General features: G+C 39.3%; 1 protein-coding gene across 2 annotated transcripts; it reads left to right on the top strand.

Annotated features, from left to right (window-relative positions):
* The first annotated feature begins 3,403 nt into the window (after positions 1–3,403).
* ZBTB41 (zinc finger and BTB domain containing 41) lies at positions 3,404–20,701 on the top strand. 2 transcript variants are annotated; one of them, XM_059477878.1, is made up of 11 exons: positions 3,404–3,486; positions 4,181–5,384; positions 6,562–6,769; positions 7,470–7,539; positions 9,922–10,069; positions 10,752–10,881; positions 11,467–11,562; positions 12,065–12,171; positions 13,612–13,717; positions 14,737–14,825; positions 15,569–20,701. In XM_059477878.1, the coding sequence occupies exons 2-11, from the start codon at positions 4,262–4,264 to the stop codon at positions 16,210–16,212; spliced, it is 2,721 nt and encodes a 906-aa protein (XP_059333861.1). In that variant the 5' UTR covers positions 3,404–3,486; positions 4,181–4,261; the 3' UTR covers positions 16,213–20,701. The 2 variants fall into 2 exon arrangements, with proteins under 2 accessions (XP_059333861.1, XP_059333862.1); XM_059477879.1 differs by lacking the exon at positions 3,404–3,486 and having other exon boundaries at positions 4,175–5,384.
* The last annotated feature ends 421 nt before the right edge of the window (positions 20,702–21,122 follow it).

Below are 21,122 nucleotides of genomic sequence, written 5' to 3'. Positions count from 1 at the left end.
GAGCAGGCAGGGGTGGCAGGAGCTCACACGGGTAATTTCCCTCTAGCCGGGATTTCTTCAGTTGCCATCTTTTTCAAAGTGGGAAGGCAATGCAGTGCACCTGTAGATCTGGCCTAGTACTGAGTTCGGAATTAACAGACCTAGCATTTCTGCTTTACTGGGACAGCAGGGAGTGCCTTGTTCCTGGCCCTTGCTGATTTCACCTCAGGGCTGCACTGGATTAGCATTCCATGAGGAATTCTGTTCTGTGGAGTCTGTAGCCATACAGCTCTCTGCAACTTCCACACTGTATGAATCCCCTGGATTCATAACCTTGATTCAAAACTCTGAATGGTAGATTGTTGCTATTCACCTCATGTCTGCCCACACAACACTCCAGAGAACAAAACCCAAGCAGAGGTGGTGTCCACCCTTCCCTGCACTAGACTTCCTGGATGGAATGAGGCAGGCTGATAGAGTCAGAGTGGATCTGACCTCCTTCTCTCCACATTTCACTGGCTGCAGTTTAGGCAGGAGACAAAGAAGCCTGATCAACATGATTCACGTGTCAAGCATCCATAATAGTACAACGAGCTCCAGCTGATTAGTGCCCCAGAGAGTGCTGAATTGAGAGACTGGGGTGGTCTTTTCATGGCCTATGTGAAAGAATTTCTTGGCAATGGTTCCAGCAATGGGCTTTATTCAGCACTGTTGGCTAGAAATCTTGTTGGAGTCTCTAGGCAGTCTTATAACGCTTTCACTTCACAGCCTAATTTAAAACATTTGTGTGTATGTGATGATTGGCAATAAAATACAGAAAAATCTCAGACTAGAGGAAGTATAGGCTTTGTGGGTTCTTCCCTAGGTCCCACCCATCACTGACACATCTGGGATACAAAAAGGAAGAATGACGGCATAGGTCAGGTTTCACCAGTGTCATGCACCATCAACTCATGGCAAATTAGCAATAAAATTCCTAGAGAGAGAGACATTTACCTTAGCAAAACTGTTGTGGCCAAAGTAAAGGCAGCTGTTTGAAGGAGGATGTGAATGTATGTGCTACTAGATTTATAACTGGGTGCTTACAGTCATCAGTTCTTAAGGAATATATTGGCAATAAACTGAAATAACCCAACCAGGTATTAAAACTTGCATGCTATTTTTATGTAAGTTTATTTCTGTTTAGTTGGCAGCTGACTGCTTAAGAGTTGATTCCCTATCTGCTTATTATTTAAACAGTATTTGATTCAAGTATCTGTCATTTCTAGTTCCACTGTATCTCAGAAGAGAAGATTTTGAGCTGGAGAACAAGTACTTTAAGATGAAACCACCTCCTTCAAAACCAAACCTTCTTGCACAAAGCTACTTCTTAATTCCTAACAATTCAGAACTATTTATTTGATAAATATACAGTTTTTCTGGACAAATCAAAGCAGCTGCATTTGCAAATTCTGTACAGTAGGTGAGCAAGTGCTTATTTGTTAATTGATGCTATCTTAAATGAAAGTCAGTTTTTCAATCTATGTGGGATAGTCTATTAACTGGCAAGAAAATGTAGCATGAATAAGCATTGGAACAAAAGGGATTAATATAGGTAAATTTTGTCTGTACCACTTGTACTTTGTACCAACTGCAAAAGACTTAATGGTGAAAGAACCATAATGACCTGAGATTTCAAGGACATTTTGTTTCCAGAGCATAATTACTGCAGCAGTGCCAGGCATGGTAATGGATCACTTAGCACTGTCCTATTTTTCTTTGAACTAAATCCTTCACGTATCATAAAATAGCAAGAGAAGAAAAGCGTTACCTAGGCTTGTGCTAAGTCAAAATGCCTGCTGAACTTGTACAGTTTGGCAATAAGCTGTAGATGCTTTGTAGACTGCCAAGAAACCACATTGTACTCAACTCAGAGTAAAGAATAGCAGAAGCAAATAAAGAAAAAATCAGATAGTTATCTAAGGAATAAACCCCAAACCCTTCCCACTAACAACACAGGAGAAACTATCCCTGTCCCAGGGAGCACGTCTCTAGCTTGGTTCTGCTTGCTGGCAAGATAGTTCTCATCAAGGCTGCATTTTCCTTCATGAAAACTGATGAAGCACTTAGTTTTATACTTTCCAAATGAGGGATTTGCTATGGAAACAGTAAGACCCAAGAAGCCAATTACCCACTAATGATGTTTTTATTTGCTTGCTATTCAGATTAGAGTGAAATGTAAGGCTCAGCTTAAAATCTAAAGTGCCTTGCTCTAGAACTTTCTTTTTCCATGCAAAATCAAAACTGGGAAAGTTACCAAACAGAGAAACTTCTTTATGTACCATTTAACTATTCTGCAGAAATAAAAGGTGGGCACGCACAAGGAACATCCTGAAGGAGCAGATGGCTGAGAGGTGAGTAGATTTTTGTCTTCAGTGCAAGAAAACCAAAGTAATGTTGATTGCTCTATTTTTATTGACACTATTGCTTCACTATAGAATAACTGAATAAAAGAACTGATGCTACTTAAGAATATGATTTGAAACGGTTTGCTATTGAATTAATTTGACTGTAATGTACTATTACAAATGAAAAAAACAACAACAAACCCAAAGTCGAAGTTAAATATATGTAGACTTCAAGGAAACGGCAGGGCTGTGAGTACAGGCACTACAGCAACACTCAGGAGGTAACAAATGCTTTAAGAACATTCAGTATTTTTATTGTATTTTTATTTTAAAAGGCAAGACCTTTGAGTCACACTTTATTCAGTATCCATTTACAGATCACAAATATTGATTGTATGTGGTGCAACACAGTTTAATCCTCCATTAATCCTTCTTTAAGGCTGTCAGGAAAAAAAGCTCATTTTCGGTGTCACATTGTCCCAGTTGTTTATCTTGGGCAGTTGTTTATCTTGGGCCAGAGATGGAGCTGGAGAACAGCGGGCAGCGCCTTCCGTACGCTGAGGAGCGGCACCGAGCCGGGCACCTCTGCGTCTGCTCCTCCTGCCGCCCGGGAAGCGCGGAAAGTGGCAATTTCATGTCAAGTGCTTCAAAATACTCAAGCAGAAAACAAATTAACACTCGTATTATTGAAGAGAACTACGGGAAGCAGGAAACCCGGGAATTTCACAAGCCCCTACGCGCACTGCCTCAGAGCGGAGTCAGTCTCTGAGGGGCATCATGGCGCAGAGTCGGTGGCAGCTCGGCCATCCCGAGTCGCTGCCGCTGTTTGAGGAAGCTTTCCTGGTTCTTGGCCGTTACTTTCACCCTCGGGGCAGCATTCCGGCGCCGGGCCCTGTCAGGGCGGCCCCCTCCCGGCCCCGGCCCCGGCCCCGGCCCCGGCCCCGGCCCCGGCCCCGGTCCCGGTCCCGCCCGCGCAGCCGCCGCGCCCCGCCCCGCTCGGAAGCGCCGCCGTGACCCCGCTGACGCGGGCGGCGGGCCCGGAAGCGGCGGGCGCGGGGCCGGACCGGGGGCAGCGGCTTTGGGCGGCCGAGCGGCCCCGGGAGCGCCCGGCGCCGCGCAGGTGCGATGGACAGGGCCGCGCCGGGGCAGCGCGGGGGAACGGGACGGGGACGGTACGGGACAGGGGGGCGGGCGCGGCCATCTTAAGCGCCGCGGGACCGCAGCGTCCTCGGTGCCCCTGCGCTCGGTGCCGCTGATCCCGCTCGGGCCGGCCCTGACCCGCCCGGCCCGGCCCTGCCCTGCCCTACCCTCGGCGGGGGACAAAGGCAGCGCCCCCGGGTCCCCGGGGCAGGGGCAGCGCGGCCGCTCGGCGGGGACGGGCGCGGCAGGGCTGGGCCAGGCGGCCCCGGGTGGGTCCGGCCCGGCCTGGGGAGCAGCTGGGGTGGCTTTGCCGTTTTGGGGTGAAACGGAAAGAGAAGGAGCTTCGGTGTAGTAATAGTAACAACAGTGCACGCCCGGCCCGGAGTGGGGCGCAGGCTAAATGCGGCCGGAGCCGAGCGCAGCCAGCCCGGCCGCCGCCTTAGAGCTAATAATAGGCGGCGTCTGCTCCCTGGCTCGCAGCAGGTTGTGCCGCGGTCTGCAACGCAAGGAGAGTTTAGTGATTTAATTAAAGCCTCAGTTACACCGATACATAAAACTAACAGTGAAATATAGACAGCGTTATTAAAAATTGCAATAATGTTTAAGTGCTGTGAATAATTTTTGTCATAATTCTTTTGGCAGAGTATGAAATTACTGTTGCATATTTTCTTAAGGTCCAGAGCAGAACTAAGTCTTCACGGGAACTCTTTGGTAATCACCTATGAAGCTCCTGATCCTGAAGTTGCACTTTTGCAATGAAGAAAAGGAGACGGCTCGCTGCAAGTCTAAATGAAAAGGTCCGTCTTGGCCATGAGAAAGATACTTCAGAACAGATTCTCGTAGTGGACTGTGCGCAAGAAATTGTCTCCAAGTCTGCAGAAATAGCTCCTGCAGATCAGCTCGAATCTTCCCGAGAACTTTCACCATCACCAGAGCAAAGAAAGCTCCTAAGCTCATTGCAATATAACAAAAATCTACTGAAATACTTAAATGATGATAGACAGAAACATCCATCGTTTTGTGATTTACTCATAATTGTAGAAGGAAAAGAATTTAGTGCTCACAAAGTTGTTGTGGCTGTTGGGAGTAGTTATTTTCATGCCTGTTTGAGCAAAAATCCGAGCACCGATGTTGTCACGTTAGATCATGTAACTCATTCTGTATTTCAACATTTGCTTGAGTTTCTTTACACTTCTGAGTTTTTTGTGTATAAAAATGAAATTCCACTAGTGCTGGAAGCAGCAAAATTTTTAGATATCATAGATGCAGTGAAGTTACTAAATAACGAAAATGTTTCCAGTGTACAGACTGATGTGGTTACTGATGCACCTACACCAGTAGAAACACTCAGTGAACTGACAGGTAAACTGTTAAGTAGTCATCAGTGCGCTTTTTGTGGTCGAAGTTTCTGTTACAAGAAGTCCTTGGAGAATCATTTGGCTAAAGCCCACCCCCCCCTTTCCCTGGAACAAAAGCATGGGTTAAAAATGGTTGAGAAGGCCAGCTTTTCCACTAGGCGCTCCACGAGAAGCCGTAAGTGTCCAGCTAAGTTCGGTATCAGTGACAATGAAAGTGGTGATGCCTCTGACAGCAACTTGGAGAAGGTCAGTTCTGACAAGGACACATCTGAGAGGAGTGAATTTGAAGACAGTGAAAGTGAGTCCAACGTGGATGAAGATGGGCAGGAAGAGGAAATATCATGTGAAGATTCGGAATCTGAAGAACAAAGCGAAAAGGAACAGAATGATGCTGAAGAGGGTTCTGAGGCAGTTGACTCAATGGGGAATATTCCTGAAGGCTTAGCTCCAGTCATCATTCAGAGCAGTAGCAAAAAGCTATTGCAGTGTCCCAAGTGTGACAAAAAGTTTGATCGAATAGGTAAGAGCAAGTTAGGTTCATCTCCTTCATGGTGGTGCTGTTTGTGTGGGAAATAAACCAAGTTCTTTTTCTCTGTCCTGGAGAGTGAATATAAGAATTTCTGGATCATCTCATTGATCCAGTGTGCTGCTATTTTCTTGAAGTGAATGAAGTTGTTACGTTTGTGGTGCTAAATAGTTTCAAAAATTATCTGAGCACATTATTTTAAAAATCTGCAAATATACTACATTTATTTCTCTTCCACTGCTCTGGATTCTTGTTGTTAGCACAGTGTGTAAAAGCACAGTTACTGTGCAGAAATAAATGGTCTGTGAGTATTTAGGGTTGGAATGGTACATTTTGATTCTGCATGCATTGGAAGCCCTTTTCTCTTTGCACTTTCATAACTTAGAATTCTAGTTTTGTGCTCAAAAAATTCATTACAAGCATGCATTAAAATAAGTGATACATAAAGTATTTCTTTATAAGCTTGTATTACAATGGACAATTGACTTACATGTTAAATTTATGAGCTGCAGAAGCTCATAAATTTACAGTACTATACAGCAGCATGCGTGTATGTTCTACAGAGAAAAAGTAAAATCTGGTACAAAGCAGAGAGGCTGTTATTGACATGAGGTAGATTTATCCACAGGACAGAATTTTGTCCTCAGAAAAAACATTGGCAAACAGAAGAGGGAATACAAGCCATGTGAAAGAAATGAGAGAGTAGCATTTTTGTTTCTGGTAGTTTTTTGGGTTGCAAATACAGATAATGTGCAAGGGTTTGTGTCTTCCATTCAGTGTTCTGCTATTTGAAAGTACCTTAAGATTACCAGTTCTTCGTGAGGCTGTTCCCCGTTCTGCAAAGGTACTCATGATCAGTGTAGTGAAAGAATAGGACTGTAATTTGCAGTATTTAAGATCAGACTATACTGTAGGTTTGAACAAGAGTGACTTGTAACCCTTGCACACACTTGTAGGAAGATGGAAGTCTTTGGAGAGACCTTGGATCAAACACAAAGGTGAGCACTGGGCAGTGTTCAGTGGTGTAAGCCAGTAGGGATCGTTGGAGGGATGTGGAGGGTACTTAGAGCTTGACTGCATGTGAGAGAGATTACAGAACCAACCCCAAACATGCCTGTTGCAGGTGATACTTGTTGCAGGTCGTGCTGACAGATTTGACTTTGTTGTGCAGGTAAATACGAGAGCCACACCCGTGTCCACACAGGCGAGAAGCCTTTTGAATGTGATATTTGTCACCAGCGCTACTCCACCAAGTCCAACCTGACTGTGCACAGAAAGAAACACTCCAGTGACACTGACTTCCATAAGAAGGAGCACAAATGTCCCTACTGCAATAAGCTACATGCAAGCAAAAAGACCTTAGCAAAACATGTGAAGAGGCAAGTATGACATAATGTGTCTAGCATTTCTGAAGAAGCATTTTTTTCATTTTAAAAGTGAAGATAAGCATGTATATAAACACAGCATGGTCTGCATTAATTTTATAACAATTTCTTCAAATAACTGCCTTTTCAAAGGGCATGGGGATTAGCAATATCACCTAACCTGCAGTAAGTAATAGCAGTAGTGCTTCTATGGGGGTTCTGCCAAAAGTTTTTATTACAAATTTTAGAATCTTTCAGATAAGCTAGCACAGTCAGAACATATCATACTTAAAAATTACCTGACTGCTTTTAATTTGAAGGTAGAGTAAAATACCTTCCTTAGTTTTAGATGTCAGTGCTTTACTGTTGATGATAATACCTGTCTAAACCATTCCTGAGGAGATTCTTTTAGATAAACAATTTATGGCAGGTCCAATTACAAGGTATTATTATTTACATACTGCCCTTTTTTCTTTATAAATATCCATAAGTTGGAATTTCTGTCTTATCAAATGTTATATAAGGTTCTACAGGAGTCCATAGTCCACACTGCTTTCCAGTTACTTGTGTCATTAGAATTGTTTCAGCATCAGTATTCTGTTCTGCCAGTGTGGTGAGCAACTTCCATGACATATAAAGCTTAGAAATAGGTATTTAGTATTTAGATTATCTTCATCCTGGAAAGTTATGACTTCTTTCAGCTTCTTTCTTCTAGGTTTCATCCAGAGAATGTACAAGAATTTCTTTCTATCAAGAAGACAAAGAGTGAAGGTTGGAAATGTGATGTAAGTAATCCTTCAGAACTTTTTTTTGTTCTGTACAGAGTTTACCTTTTGTGAACTTTAATGAAAATCTGGTATGTGTTTCTGTGAAATCTCAGAAAGCTTTCTAGAGGATGGTTTTCCTCTAAGTGATACATTTCCTCTGTCTGCTGATTTAAGGGCTGAACTTTGTCTATTTGTACAGCCTCTGGTCACATAAATAATCCCAATTTGAATTCTAAAATAGTTAGAGGCAGTATTATTTTTTCAAATACATCAGTTTACAGATTAGACTTGAGTATTATGAGTGCTTTAAAACCAGTATTTGCTCTCCTGTTAATTACACATAACACTGACCGTAAGGTATACTGTTACAGGAAGGATCTTTCAGTTGTGAGAAAAACACACATTAAATATGAAACATTTTCTCATTTAGCTGCATATGCATGTCAACAGAATTGTGAATTTGTGCTAAATTCACCTCTAGTTGTAAAATCACAGAATACTTTCCTTGATTTTCCTCTGAGAGGTATATGTGTGAAAGTACATCTGATCTAGAAAGGAATTGTAGAATTTCCATTCTCTTTGTGTATGCTGCCAAATAATGTTTTAAGGTTTCAGATGTGGGATTTTGTTGTTGCTATTTTTTTAAGGGAATTGGTTTTCTTGTTGTTTTCTAGCACAGCTGTTTTGTTTGTGCAGGCTGCTGTATGCTGCAGTATGTCTGTAATATTAGGGGCTGTAACATAATTATAAACCTTGCTTTATTTGGGAACTTTCAGTTGTAAACACACAGTAGGAAGCTGGGAGATATCAGCTGTAGGAATTTGTATTGTTCATTGTGCAGCTGGTGGGATGGTGGTTGAAGGTTATTACCTGGTACATCAAAGGGTGTTATCTTCCAGGTGAAGCTGTAATGTGTGAATGTGTTACAGATTCTGTTTGTTACTAGATAAGAAACATTTTAATGGTGAGAATCAATTGTGCAACATTGTTGACATTCATTCCTGGGAAAGTGTGTTACCAGATGAGGGTTTGATAAACTCCACTTCCTGGTTTGTGGGTTTACTTTTTAAATTGAACGTTGTAAGTAGAAATTTTTAAAGAAGTGAGCTGCTGCTCCTGTACAGCTCATGTGCATTGAAAATGGACTTGAATTAAAAGCAGGTAGAATTCCAACTTTTGCAGCAGGTGGACATTGAACAGCACCCTTGGGTGCTGTGCTGTGGCTTTGTTTGTCATGTAGCGTGTTCTGAGGGCAAAGATGCCACAGATGTAAGCTGCAGGATTCACTAAGGTTATTGGTTTATGCTGTAATCTGTCTGTGAACCACAGGATTTGCTGATCATATTTTAATCCTTGAGGAAAATGAGCAGATTTACACAAACAATACATATTAATAGTATGGAAAAGCAAGAGGGCTATTATACTTTCTACAAATATGGATTTTCTTACCTGTATTTAACATTAATGAGCTTCTAAACAAATAGAGCTGCTGGTTTTGATTTCCTATTCATGTGTGCTCTGTGAAGCTGATTGCAGGAGTTAATGTGTGGGAGTTGTAGTGCTCAGCTGAGCTGTCATAAACAACAGCAGGAGTCTCACAGGGAAATATGTGAGCATTGTGTGTGTTGAAGCATTGGACCCTGATGATAAATTGTGATACCTGGTTTAAATGCCTGAATTTGAGCTGTGGATTCAATTCTGTAATTGTACTGTGTGCTTATTTAAGTCACTGCTAATAATTCTTGAACATTTTGGTTAATCTGAAAGCAGTACTAAAAAGCATGCATAATGTTAGGCTTGTGATGGTCCTGTACTCTAAAATGTATTTTGAGTTACATTTCCTTGTTGGTATTGGCATTTTCTCTTTAATACCTGTTGTCAGGGAATTTCCCAGAGGAAATAATGGAACAGGGATAACTGTGGTTCTACAGTAGTTTATACTGCAACAACTTTTACCACAGTCCAACTAAACTGTTTCAGCATCCAAAACCAAGCCAAAGCTATTTGCTTTTTTTCCACTGGGTTATTTTTGGCTGAGTTACAGTGTTGAAACACCCTAGGATGGGAGTCTGGGAAGTGCTGGAGTCAGTAGAAGGAAGGACTGGGGAGGAACATATGACTGCATGCAGGAGTTTCCAGTAGTTGATTTAGGCTGCCATGGATCTGCCTCCTAATCTATACATTACAGTATAATCAATGGTTTATGGTTTATGTAGAGCATAGGTTGGTTTTGATGTTGACTGCAAGGCTTTCCATACTGACATAGAGGTTTTTGAAGAATATGTGTTTAATCTTACATTGGTGCTGAGTGCAGATGAAATAAACTGTTGTGAGGTTATGAGCAGGAAAAGAATCTGGTTATAATGGATGTATCTTTGACAAAGTGTGGTATCATTTCAGATTTGTAAGAAATCTTTCACTCGAAGACCTCACTTAGAAGAGCATATGATCCTTCACTCTCAGGACAAACCCTTCAAATGTACCTACTGTGAAGAGCATTTTAAATCCCGGTTTGCAAGACTGAAACATCAGGAAAAATTCCATCTCGGTATAGAAACCTCCTTCTGTCATGTAAACACTAGATTTAAAGTAAAACATCCCCCCACCATTTTATGTCCTGGTCTGTCTGGTTTCCACCCCACCTCCTTCTACAATTCTCTCTTCCACTTTTGGGGGAGAGTTGTTGGAAGGTTTTTTGTTTATTGGGTTTTTACTTTTGTGTTCAGCTGTCTTTTTGAGGCATTATCTTGTACCCAAAAAAGTCAGAATTTTGGGGAGGAAGAAGAATTAAGGTTAGTTTGATTTGAAAGATTTTGCACAAAAAACTCCCTGACATAGGGAGTCATATTCTTCCTGAAGTTTTCAAAAGACCTTTTCCTTCCTCCTGAAGTATTCTTCAGACTTTTTTTCTACTACTGATTATTTCTGCTGGGTAGGAACTAGATGGGTGATAAGAATTTTTTATTTCAAGCGGTCTAAGTGGGCTTAATTGCTTTTGACTATGAATTCTGAATTTTTGCTTTACTGTCATGAAATTTGCCAAAATGCCAGATCTTAGACGTAACTTAGCAGAAAGCTCACAAAATCTAAATTATGCTGACTGTACTAAAGATCAACAATGTGTTAAACAAAACTTTTCCTTTGTAAATTGATGAGGGTTTTCAAAAGTAACCAGTCTGGGCTTGTTGTTTATTTTAGCTGTTAGTCAATCCTGCTCTTTCTCTCTGTAGGGCCTTTTCCTTGTGATATTTGTGGCCGCCAGTTTAATGACACAGGGAATCTGAAACGCCACATAGAATGTACTCATGGGGGAAAGAGGAAATGGACATGTTTCATCTGTGGGAAATCCGTCAGGGAACGGTAAGGACTTGGCTGACTACTTGAACTACTTGAACTTCAGCAGAGCACAGCAATATTTACCATGCTTTGGTTGCTGTTGAATGCACTTGGAGTTTTTAACATAAACGAGATAATTTCAGAGTGTTAGTGTGTTAAAAGGTAGTGTGAGAGCCACAGGTAGCATGGGATTTTTCTGATCAACTCTAAAATTAAGGGTGACAGCTGTAGGTAATTAATTATGAAGTGCAAATATATTAAGAAAATCTTATCTCTCATTCGCTTCACATAAGTTTCATACTGTTAAGAAACTTAAGTTCCTCTGTGTTGCAAAAACATCTTGCAATTTTTTTTGAAAGATGTTTTCTTGAATGTGTATTTTCAAATTTTAGTGTTTTCTTTCTTTCCTGATACTGTTTCTAGACCCAGTTGGTTCAGTAAATAAGTTGCCAGACTGTTTTTTATGCATGCGTTGGTGTGTATATCTGAATTTATACAGCCATTCAGATCTATTGTGATCCATCACAGTAAGAGAAATTGAGAAAAAGATAGTATGTTTTCACTAAGGGATATTGCTTAAAATTAAATTTTACTGGCTTTGTTAAACAGAACAACTTTGAAAGAACATCTGAGAATTCACAGTGGAGAGAAGCCTCATCTTTGCAGTATTTGTGGGCAGAGTTTTCGTCATGGAAGCTCTTACAGGTATAGATCTTTATTAAACAAGCTGGTAAGGTGTTTTGGTGATGTATATGCATTCATGTTATTGACATAATTCTTTGTAATGTATGTGTTTGATGTACTTCACCTCTGAGAGCATTAGTAAATATTCTAAACATCTTTCAGTTTAAAAAATATATTGCTAATGCATCAGAATTCATTTAATTTGTAATACATTAGTGGCTTAAACACAAAAAAAACCCCTACAAAGTTGAGGTTTTTGCACATATGAAACTTTTGTGTTTTTGTTATTCAAACAGAAAATAAGCAGAGGAGTCAAATATCCCACTAAATTAATTTCACATAAGAGAGCTCAGCTCTCTCTTGCTTTCTAAGAACAATTCAGGTGCGGTTCAGCTGAAGTTACTTCCTGATACTTATGTGAAACAATAAAGACTGCATTTTCTGCTATTTTGCATTGAATTAGCAGTACAGATTGTTTTAATGGAATTGTATTTTATGGTCATGTTTATGACTCAATATGCAGACTTCATCTAAGAGTGCATCATGATGACAAGAGATATGAATGTGAAGAATGTGGGAAAACATTTATTCGGCATGACCATCTGACAAAACACAAAAAAATACATTCAGGTAGGTATTTTCTTTGGAAGTTGGCTTAAAAATTACTATTTTGAAATAAACCAAATAAAAAGTTAATGATGGATTTTTTTTTTCAGTGCATGCAATGTTTTAGGCCTTATAAAATTTCCTGCCATTCTTTTTAAGGTCTGCTAAAGCAGAGTTAGTCTTACCTGTTTTAAAGGTTTAAAAGCCAAATGTTTCCTCCCTGATACCATAGAAAGCTGAGGGACAGTCAAAAACATGTAACAATGAATTGCTTTAACAGTCACAAATACAAAAAAGCAAAAGTGAAAAAGGAGGATTTTTTAATGATTCCAGATTTTTTTTCTTAAATAGCAATTGTGTGAAACATTATTGCCACAACACAGAAGAAGCTGTCAGAGTCTCTGTCAAAGTTTGTACACTGATCACTTCATTGCAAAGAACATCAGAGAGGTGTTTCTGAAATCTCTCTTGTAGGAAAGAGGGAAGGAAGGCTGAGGGAATCAGCCCTATGAACAGATGGAGATGATCAGGAGGAAGAAAAATCTGTTGCTCTGAGAGCAGAAAGGTTACTAAATATATAGGAAAAGCGAAGATTCACCAGTGACTTTTTCACAACAGGATCCAGATGAAATACAACATTCTTGGAGGCAAAATACTTTGTAGGCAGCATGGAAGTATGAAAGTGATCAGAGTCTAAACTTTCTGAGTCTTTATGTGAAAGACAGATTCTTTCCTGATGTTTGAAATCATAATGTCTGCTATGAAATAAAGAAATCTTTGAAAACTCCAAGTGCAAAAACCCAAAAAACCAAAACAAAACAAAAAAGCCAAAACAAAACAAAAAAATCCTCTTTTCTGCTCTATTTGCTTTTCCCCCTCTAGAAAGTTACATTCTTTGACTGTCCACACCCCTATTTACATGAGAAGAAATATTCTGCCACTTTGTGGAAGATCTCAAGATGACTGAAAAACATCATGATACTCTTAAACAACAGCATAAAACAAAAAGGTAACTATGTACATCAGGATGATTAAAATGATAAATACTGAGGTGTAATTTTTAGTTATACAAATTAGTAGCTGAAAATAATTGGTATGTTTCAATTAGGTTCTCTTTAAAATAGCTGAGTTATTGAAGGTACCCTGTTTCAGGTCATAATGAAGAGAGTACATTCCCAGTCACTCACTTGTACTCCCATGCAGTGAGTGTTTGGGGAAGCGTCTCCTGACTTGGAGCACAAAGTTCTTTGCAGGAATCACATGGACTAGTCCTGTTAACATCATTACTCTGATAGAACCACCATGCTTCCTAAATATTCTTCTTTAATAAGAGAGAATCCTTCTCCAAGTGTGAGGTGTGGAAGAGCTTGATTGGCTGAACATTAGGAACATGATTATAGGTCATAGACATTTAAAAAGTTCCAAAAAGATTTAACCAAAATGTATTGAATTTTGTCCTTGTAGGAGAAAAAGCACATCAGTGTGAGGAATGTGGAAAATGCTTTGGCCGTCGAGATCACCTCACTGTTCATTATAAAAGTGTTCATCTCGGAGAAAAAGTCTGGCAGAAGTAAGTGTGGGGTTTGTACAACTGAATAAATGCTTCTGTAATATAACTGATTTTGTTAGGACTTGCATGTGTGAAAGAGTTCTGCTTATCTGTGTGTTGGTCATGCCTGTACCTCAGGCTTCATAGAGATGTTATTACAGTTTGAAGAAAATATCAGAAAAATACCTCCACAATTTAAGATAGGTATTTCATTTGTAGCACAATTAAGTAAATTAAAGCATTAAAAAGGATCAGATTTAATTTGTCACATATCTGTCTCAGTTTTGTTCTTACTTGATGGTTTGCTGTAATATTCTCATTGCAGACTAGTTAAAATTGAATTATTAGTCATCATGTAAGCACAGGGAGAATTATCTCACATTTAAGGTATTTTAGAAGCTGGCAGCAGATTAGTGGCTCTGAAAGGAGGTAAAAACTTTGAAACCCAAGTTGTGTCTCTACCTTAAAAATGCAACAGGGTTTTAAAACTCTGGAGCTCTAAAAATAAACCTCTCAGAGTTTTGAAATAAACAGCTCTGGTTGTTTGTCAAATGATGTGTTTTAGCTATTAGTACTCATTAGTGTTGTGTAGAAGCCATTAAAGGTATGTCTGACTTAAAAGTACAGTACATTGCTAATTCTGGTTTTTTTCCTTTGTAGGCAGTAGCCTACCTAGAAATTCTGCCATTCCTAGAACCTTATTTATGGCCTGATTCTGTCAAAGTAAAACCTTCTTGTGAGTGTTGGGCAACAAAATGCTGCATAACGAGATTTGTGGGATTAAAAAAGAAGTTTAGTGGCTTTTGTTCTTTGAATACTTAAGTGCCATCCCAACAGATAATAAAATTGAATATTGAAAAGAATCTAATTGACCTTATTGGTATGTGGATGCCAGGAAATAGGAACATAAGTGAGGAAATTTGGAAAGTTTGGTATTTAGCTACTTTGGAGTTAGGGATGTCACAAGGGACTGTGGACATAACTTTACTGTTAGGTGGTTACAAACAAAAATAACATGAAATGTCTTTTTTTCTTTAAAGATATAAAGCAACGTTTCACCAGTGTGAAGTCTGTAAGAAAGTTTTTAAAGGGAAATCCAGTTTGGAAATGCATTTTAGGACACATTCAGGTAAAAAGAAAATAAACCCAAACTAAACCACAAAACATGTAGGAATGTATTTTTATGCATCAATATTGATTCAATGATTTTATTCATTATAGTTGTTGAGCATTCAGGATGAGAGTAGGAGAAAGCAGCAAGATTTTATTCATACTCATATACTGGCCATTCCTGAATGCAGTTTTATAATTGTTTAGCTGGAGTACTGATAATCTCAGCTCAGGTTTGTGGGGCACTTTTTGCACCTCCTCCTTCAGTTCACTGGTATGTGTGTTCTTGCCAAATTTACCCACACCTTCTAAATGTTTCTGTGCTCCAGAGATTTCTGCATTTCAAGTGCTAATCTAAACAAGGAGTGAAGTCCCTTTGGAAAGGGCTGTGTCCTTCCTCTTTGACTTTGTTTTTCCTGCCTTGTGTTTAGGAAAATCATTGTCTTTTGAAATGTATAGAGCTCACTTAATCCCAGCATCATAATTGTTAAAAGACTGTTCTTTTATATTTAGTTTGTAGTCTAACATAAGTCCAGAGTAATGAGACACTTGTATGTAAGGAGAAGAGTATGCCAATATAACTTCTAAACAAATTCCTGATGACTCTCTTAATTCTGAAATTGATGCTGAACTTACAGTTTGTCTTCAGTAAAATTGTTTCATTGTAAGTCTTGATGCCATAATTCGTGGAAGGTATTTCCATATTTATGTGTGATTTGATGTTACTCAGAATATCTAATGGTTACTTCCCTGTCTTTACAGGTGAGAAGCCATACAAATGTCAGATCTGTAATCAGTCTTTCAGAATTAAGAAGACATTAACAAAACACATGGTTATTCATTCAGATGCTCGACCCTTTAACTGCCAGCACTGCAATGCAACATTTAAACGAAAAGACAAGCTGAAGTATCACATTGATCACGTTCATGGGTCTAAGGCTGCAGAAGAGGCATTGGCATCTTCTCCAGAGGAAAAGCTAGTGTCCTTACCAGTGCAGTACACCTCTGATGACAAAGTTTACCAAACGGAGGCTAAACAGTACGTGGAACAGTCCAAAGCATATCAATCAGAAGCCAAAAGTTTGCTGCAGAACGTATCCCCGGAAGTGTGTGTGCCTGTGACTCTGGTCCCTGTGCCCATGGCAGAGCCCCAGGCAGGGCTGGTGCAGCACGGCGCTCAGCCCCACGGCATGCTGCCCCCGCAGCCCGAGCAGCCGGATTATCAGCGCGCCACGGAGCTCTCCTTCCTGGAGAAATACACCCTGACTCCACAGCCTGCAAACATTGTCCATCCTGTGAGGCCTGAGCAGATGCTGGATCCCAGAGACCAGGCATATCTTGGGACTTTACTGGGGCTCGATACAACTCCCACTGTACAGAATATTTCAAACAACGAACATTCGTGATCAGACCCTAACATTCCACCGAATTTACTAAGCCATTGGCCACCAGAAGGCTGATATGGCAGTGAGATTTATATTTTATATTTTATTTGGACTCATCAAGTCTCCTGCATAGTTTTGGGAAAACAATTTGTTTACATAATATTTGAACATTTAGGCACAATTTGATGCATACAGAAGAGTGTTTCTTGTGATTTTAAGAGTTTTTAAAAATCTTATAGATAGTCTTTTAAAAGTAATGCTCAGAAATATCTTTTAAGGATAGTGGCTGAAAATGTAATTACATATCTGGCTATTAATTTATAAAAATTGTTTGCCTTTCTGCATCTCACTTTGAGTTAATGTTTTAAGTGGAATGGAAAGCATTCTAAAAGAGTAAGGAGTATTTAAAATTCATAAAAGTTTCTAAGGGCAGGCAGGGCTATGAAACACAAACTTTGAATTATGTTTCATACAGAAATTAATATATAATTTTCTTCAACATGAGGCATTTTTGGAGGGTTTTAAAGGTGGCTGGACTGTGGAGCCTAGCCAGTGAACACAGGCACTAGGTTCTTCTGAAAAGTGATTTATGATACTTTATGAAGACACTAAACAAGGTGTTCAATGACCCCCTGAGTACAATTAGGCTGCCTAAATTTGGCCTCTTAGTTCTTCTTTGATCTCTAATATTGAATAATGTGGGAAGAGCTAGACAATGGTATTGTCAATTTTCCACACTTAGTTCTATATAATTTTAAGGCGCATTTTTTCTTGCTTTTTCAGTCTTCTTTGTCTTCTAAAGTGTACCCTGCACTCTAACTTTGAAAGAATGGCAGTATTTGCAAGGTCATTTTAAAACATGAACAGTCACAAAGGGTTGGCATGGTTGACCCTTGCTAAAGCAGAAATGATATCAGGGTCCCACATTAATGTGCCCATTTTCAGGTTATCTGTGATAGAGGAGAAATTTAAAGACTGTTCCAGAACAGTATTTAATTTCTATTTTAAAAAAAAAAGAAAATCAGTAATGCTAAATCTCTTGTTAGTTGCTAATTAAATTGTTTTGTTTCTCACTTTCTTGTACTGTGTTTATAAACCAAAGTTAAACTCTTGAGAATATTTTATGTCTAATTATTTTTAGCTCTTTCTTTACTAGACATAAGGGGTTTTTTTCAAAAAAACCCATCTGGAACTACAAGTCTGGTGTCACCATGAAATCTAGTGCAGTTTAACCTCATCAAGCTTTCTCTTTTAAGTGTACTTTAAAAATAATTATTCTGTGTTTGTTTGGTGAATATGATGCCAAAGAAAGTATCTGAAGTAACTTTATCATCTTCATAATTCCTCACAAGAATTGTATAATAAGATTTCCATCTTACTAAGATGAGAATTAAGATTGAAATTTCCCTCCAGTTTTCTGTATTCTTAAATTATTATCTTGAAAGAATCTTTAAAATGGGAAACTGGATTTATGTGTATTGTTATAACTGTTAAATTTATTCAATGAGCTGAGCACAAGGGAGTTGTGGTGATAAGATGGTTCTCTTATCACAGTTCTACAAACTCTCAAGTGGCACAGATCATTTGAGATTGTATTCAGATACTTTGGTGTTAGATTCTATTAATCATCTACTTCAGTGTTGAGCAGTTTGCAGGAGAGGGGCCAGAACTGCCTGAATGTTCATATTTTAAAGCTTGTACCCTAATGGATTCTTAACCTAAACACACCAAAGATTTCTGTTAGCTGTTAAATAGTGGCAGAGTTATAGAATTGTGTTACCAATATTTAAATAGGACTTAGCCAAAGAAGCACAATAGAAGTCCTAAACTTTAAAAGTTCAGTTTCTAAAACAGGACTACATATGTTTAACTGTTCTATGTTTGTATCTCTAAAGTAAAATTTAGAGCTGTGCTCTGGGAATGTTCAGACTGACATGCTGTAAATAGATCTGGGAAGAAGCTGAAGACTAGCAAATACTCAGCAATAACAAGGCCATTGAATGCCACCTTCTGAAAGGACACTATCAAGTACTACCCTTTCTGCTTTCTAACTCCACCTTTCATCTCCTTTCAAAATAAAACTGTTTCTGTCATCTTCACACTCCATGGCTTTAAAATGGCTGGTTTATGTGTACTTTTCAAGTCTACATGTGTGTATCATAATTATACTATTCATGTGCACATGGAACATGATTTCTACTGCATTTGTAAATGTACTGTTGAAAGTAACCCAACATCAGTGGTGTCAGTGCAGTGCTCAGACTAAAAGCCTAATTCTTTGTTATTTCTTGTCTTTTCTGTCCTACAGTAGAAATAAGTATTGTGGGCTTTTGACAAAACAGTATCTTCCAAGTGGTTGGTTCATAATTGTTTCTTTTAAAGTCCAGTCTGTTTGGAAGGCACTCTAGGAAAACACTGAAAAGGAATTTGGAACATATTTACTTGATAATGTCCTTTTAAAAATTCTTTCATGATTGTGCCTTTTATATCTATTCTAAAGAATGGCTTTTTTGTCTAGTTGAGTTGTTACTCAGAAAACATTAAGGTCAATAACTTTCAAAGGGCTCCATGTTTGTGCATGCCCAACAAGAAATGGACTATGAAAGGACTCGTTTTTGAGAAAAACGAGTGTGGTCTTTGCTATTTGGGTGACCAGAATTACTAGTCATTCCTGGAAAAAATTACCTGCTAGTTCTTTGGTGTTCTTTTGTTTGCAGATAACCCTACTAGTCAATGTTTGTTCCTGCTGGTCAGGCTGGATCATTACCAGTTGACAGTGAAAGACAATAGGAAAGCTTATGTGCTAGATGCATAGTTTTTATTTTTATTTAATATCATGAGCTATAATTCATATGGCTTTACATCTACTTAAAGTTCATATATGAGCAAAGTAAATTTTTGTGGGCTGGTACTTTGTTTGGTAGGTGAAAGTATCTGGTTTCTGCTTGATAGAAGGTAGTCCCTGGTAGGAGGACTGGGTGGAAGGGCAGAGGTCTGCACCTCACAGCTCATGGGCTGGAACTCCTCAGTGTCTGCTCCCCCCAATCAGTATGTGCTCATCAGAGAGTGTGGGTGCTGTTGATGTGGAGGGGGCATTTACAATAAATGTTTTACCAGGCAGTCCCTAGATTAGTTGAATGTTTATTGCTAAAGAAGGAAGAAGCAGGTGTCTCTTAAAAAGATCTGTAGAGTGTTTAGTGGCACATTGCAAAAAGTTGTTTTCCACATGCTGACCTTTGGGGAAGAAAAGTGGAGTCTGTGCTGGTACCCCAGACTGCTGTGTGATTCTGAGATCTGAGAACTTAGTGCACTTGTTCTGTTCAAACATTAAATTCTGTATTTTTTTGCTATACAAATTTCTGGTTGTAGACTGGCCTTCTGCCTTTAATTCTTTCAGTGGGTCTTAAATTCAGTTTATTTATTTGTATTGGAATTTCCTCTTTGAGCACTGACATTTTTCTTAGAGAGGTATATCCCTCATGGGTTCTTTTCATGCTGAACATCAGTCATTGTAATGGTGAAGATATTTTTTTTGTAAGGCAATGGTTTCCTTGTAAATATAATGCTACTATTGTGTGGATTATAATTTCCAGGAGTTGTTCCTAAAGATGGGTCATGCCAGACCACAATGACAAAAGATGTATTTGGTGTCATCAAAGAGCTGAGCTTATTTCCCTGTAACAAATGTGGAAGAGCCTCCAGAGCTGAAGAACACTTCCAAGGAGTCGCCTCGCAATGTGCTTGATTGAACAGGAAATGTTCCTTAGCTATGGACTGCTAAGGAATAAATTACTCCTAATTTTAAAATTTAAACTAACTAACTTCTCTCTAGGAGTTCATGAATGTAGCATTATGAATGAAGTCTGTTGTAGATGAAATAGTTTTTTTTTTTTTTTTTTTTCCCTGATAACAATAAAAAAGATGTGAATTTTCTCTGTGTGGAACGCACAAGCACACCTGATGCAGTCTGTGTGTTCCCCATGTGCCAGAGGCTAAAGGGAAGCAGAGTGCATTTATCTGTAGGTCCTTGTTGTCCTGGGGGATCTTGCTCTACAGCAGTCTCACAACAATTTGGTTATTTCATCCTGTGCATCCAACAATGTCACTGGCAGAATGTAATGCAGGGCAGTCACCTTGCTTAAGGCCAAAAGGGTCTTCTTCATGGTTCTTTAGAAATGTTTTTGTTTAAAAGGTTTTGATGGATTAAAGGTAAAAAATGACAATTTTTTTTTAATCCCCCATAATCATTTTGATCATGCTAAATGTTGGTCCTTTTATATGAAAGAATAGGGTGAAAAGAACTCAATATTTTGTCACTCGTATATTGAGATAATGTGTTTTAAATGTGATCTGTACAGGCTGGTATTTTAGATGGAAGTCTTGAAAGTTGTCTTTTTAGGGGAAATCCTTTGCTGTAAGGAAAAGTTAGGAAGTGTACTGTAAATGTGGAAGTACTCAGTCCTATGTGTAATTTTGTTTGCTATGGAAAAGTAAAGTTCTTTTGTCTTAACGTTGTGTGCTTCACAGGATTTCTTGCAGGGGTGCTTGTGTTAGCTTTGATTTCTGCCCCTTTTTGTTTTCCAGCAGCATGAAAATACAGTATTTGGGTGTCTTTCAACATTCATAAAGCGGAAGCAGATGAGGCTGGTGTTCTCATCAGTATTGCGTGTGTCTCATTCTACTTTTGGCTTTAAAGTATTTTGTGAATTAAATCTCTTTACAGCCCCCGTGGGTTTAGCGTGGCTGTGGGTGTGTTCCGGGCGCGGTTCGGAGCGCTGTCCCCTCACGGCCGTTGCTCTCGCCCTTGTTTTGTTTCCATTTCGAACCCTCGGAGTCCTCACGCGCTGCGCTCGCGGCCCTGCGAACTCGTGCTGTTTAAATGAAGCGCGGGGAGCTGATTGGCGGACGGGCGAGGGGGCGGGTTGGAACAG

This window comes from Ammospiza nelsoni, chromosome 9 (assembly GCF_027579445.1).
Source record: "Ammospiza nelsoni isolate bAmmNel1 chromosome 9, bAmmNel1.pri, whole genome shotgun sequence".
Classification (NCBI taxonomy): Eukaryota; Metazoa; Chordata; class Aves; order Passeriformes; family Passerellidae; genus Ammospiza; species Ammospiza nelsoni.
Note: the sequence above shows the minus strand (reverse complement) of the source record. Positions and strands in the feature narration are given on the sequence as shown.

What these genes read in the sequence shown, in the direction of transcription:
- ZBTB41 (XM_059477878.1), top strand. Translation starts at nt 4,262, where the DNA reads ATGAAGAAAAGGAGACGGCTCGCTGCAAGTCTAAATGAAAAGGTCCGT. An exon ending in CAAAAAGTTTGATCGAATAG is followed by an intron (nt 5,385 to 6,561) that starts GTAAGAGCAAGT and finishes TTTGTTGTGCAG; the next exon opens with GTAAATACGAGAGCCACACC. An exon ending in GGAGAAAAAGTCTGGCAGAA is followed by an intron (nt 13,718 to 14,736) that starts GTAAGTGTGGGG and finishes TTTTCTTTAAAG; the next exon opens with ATATAAAGCAACGTTTCACC.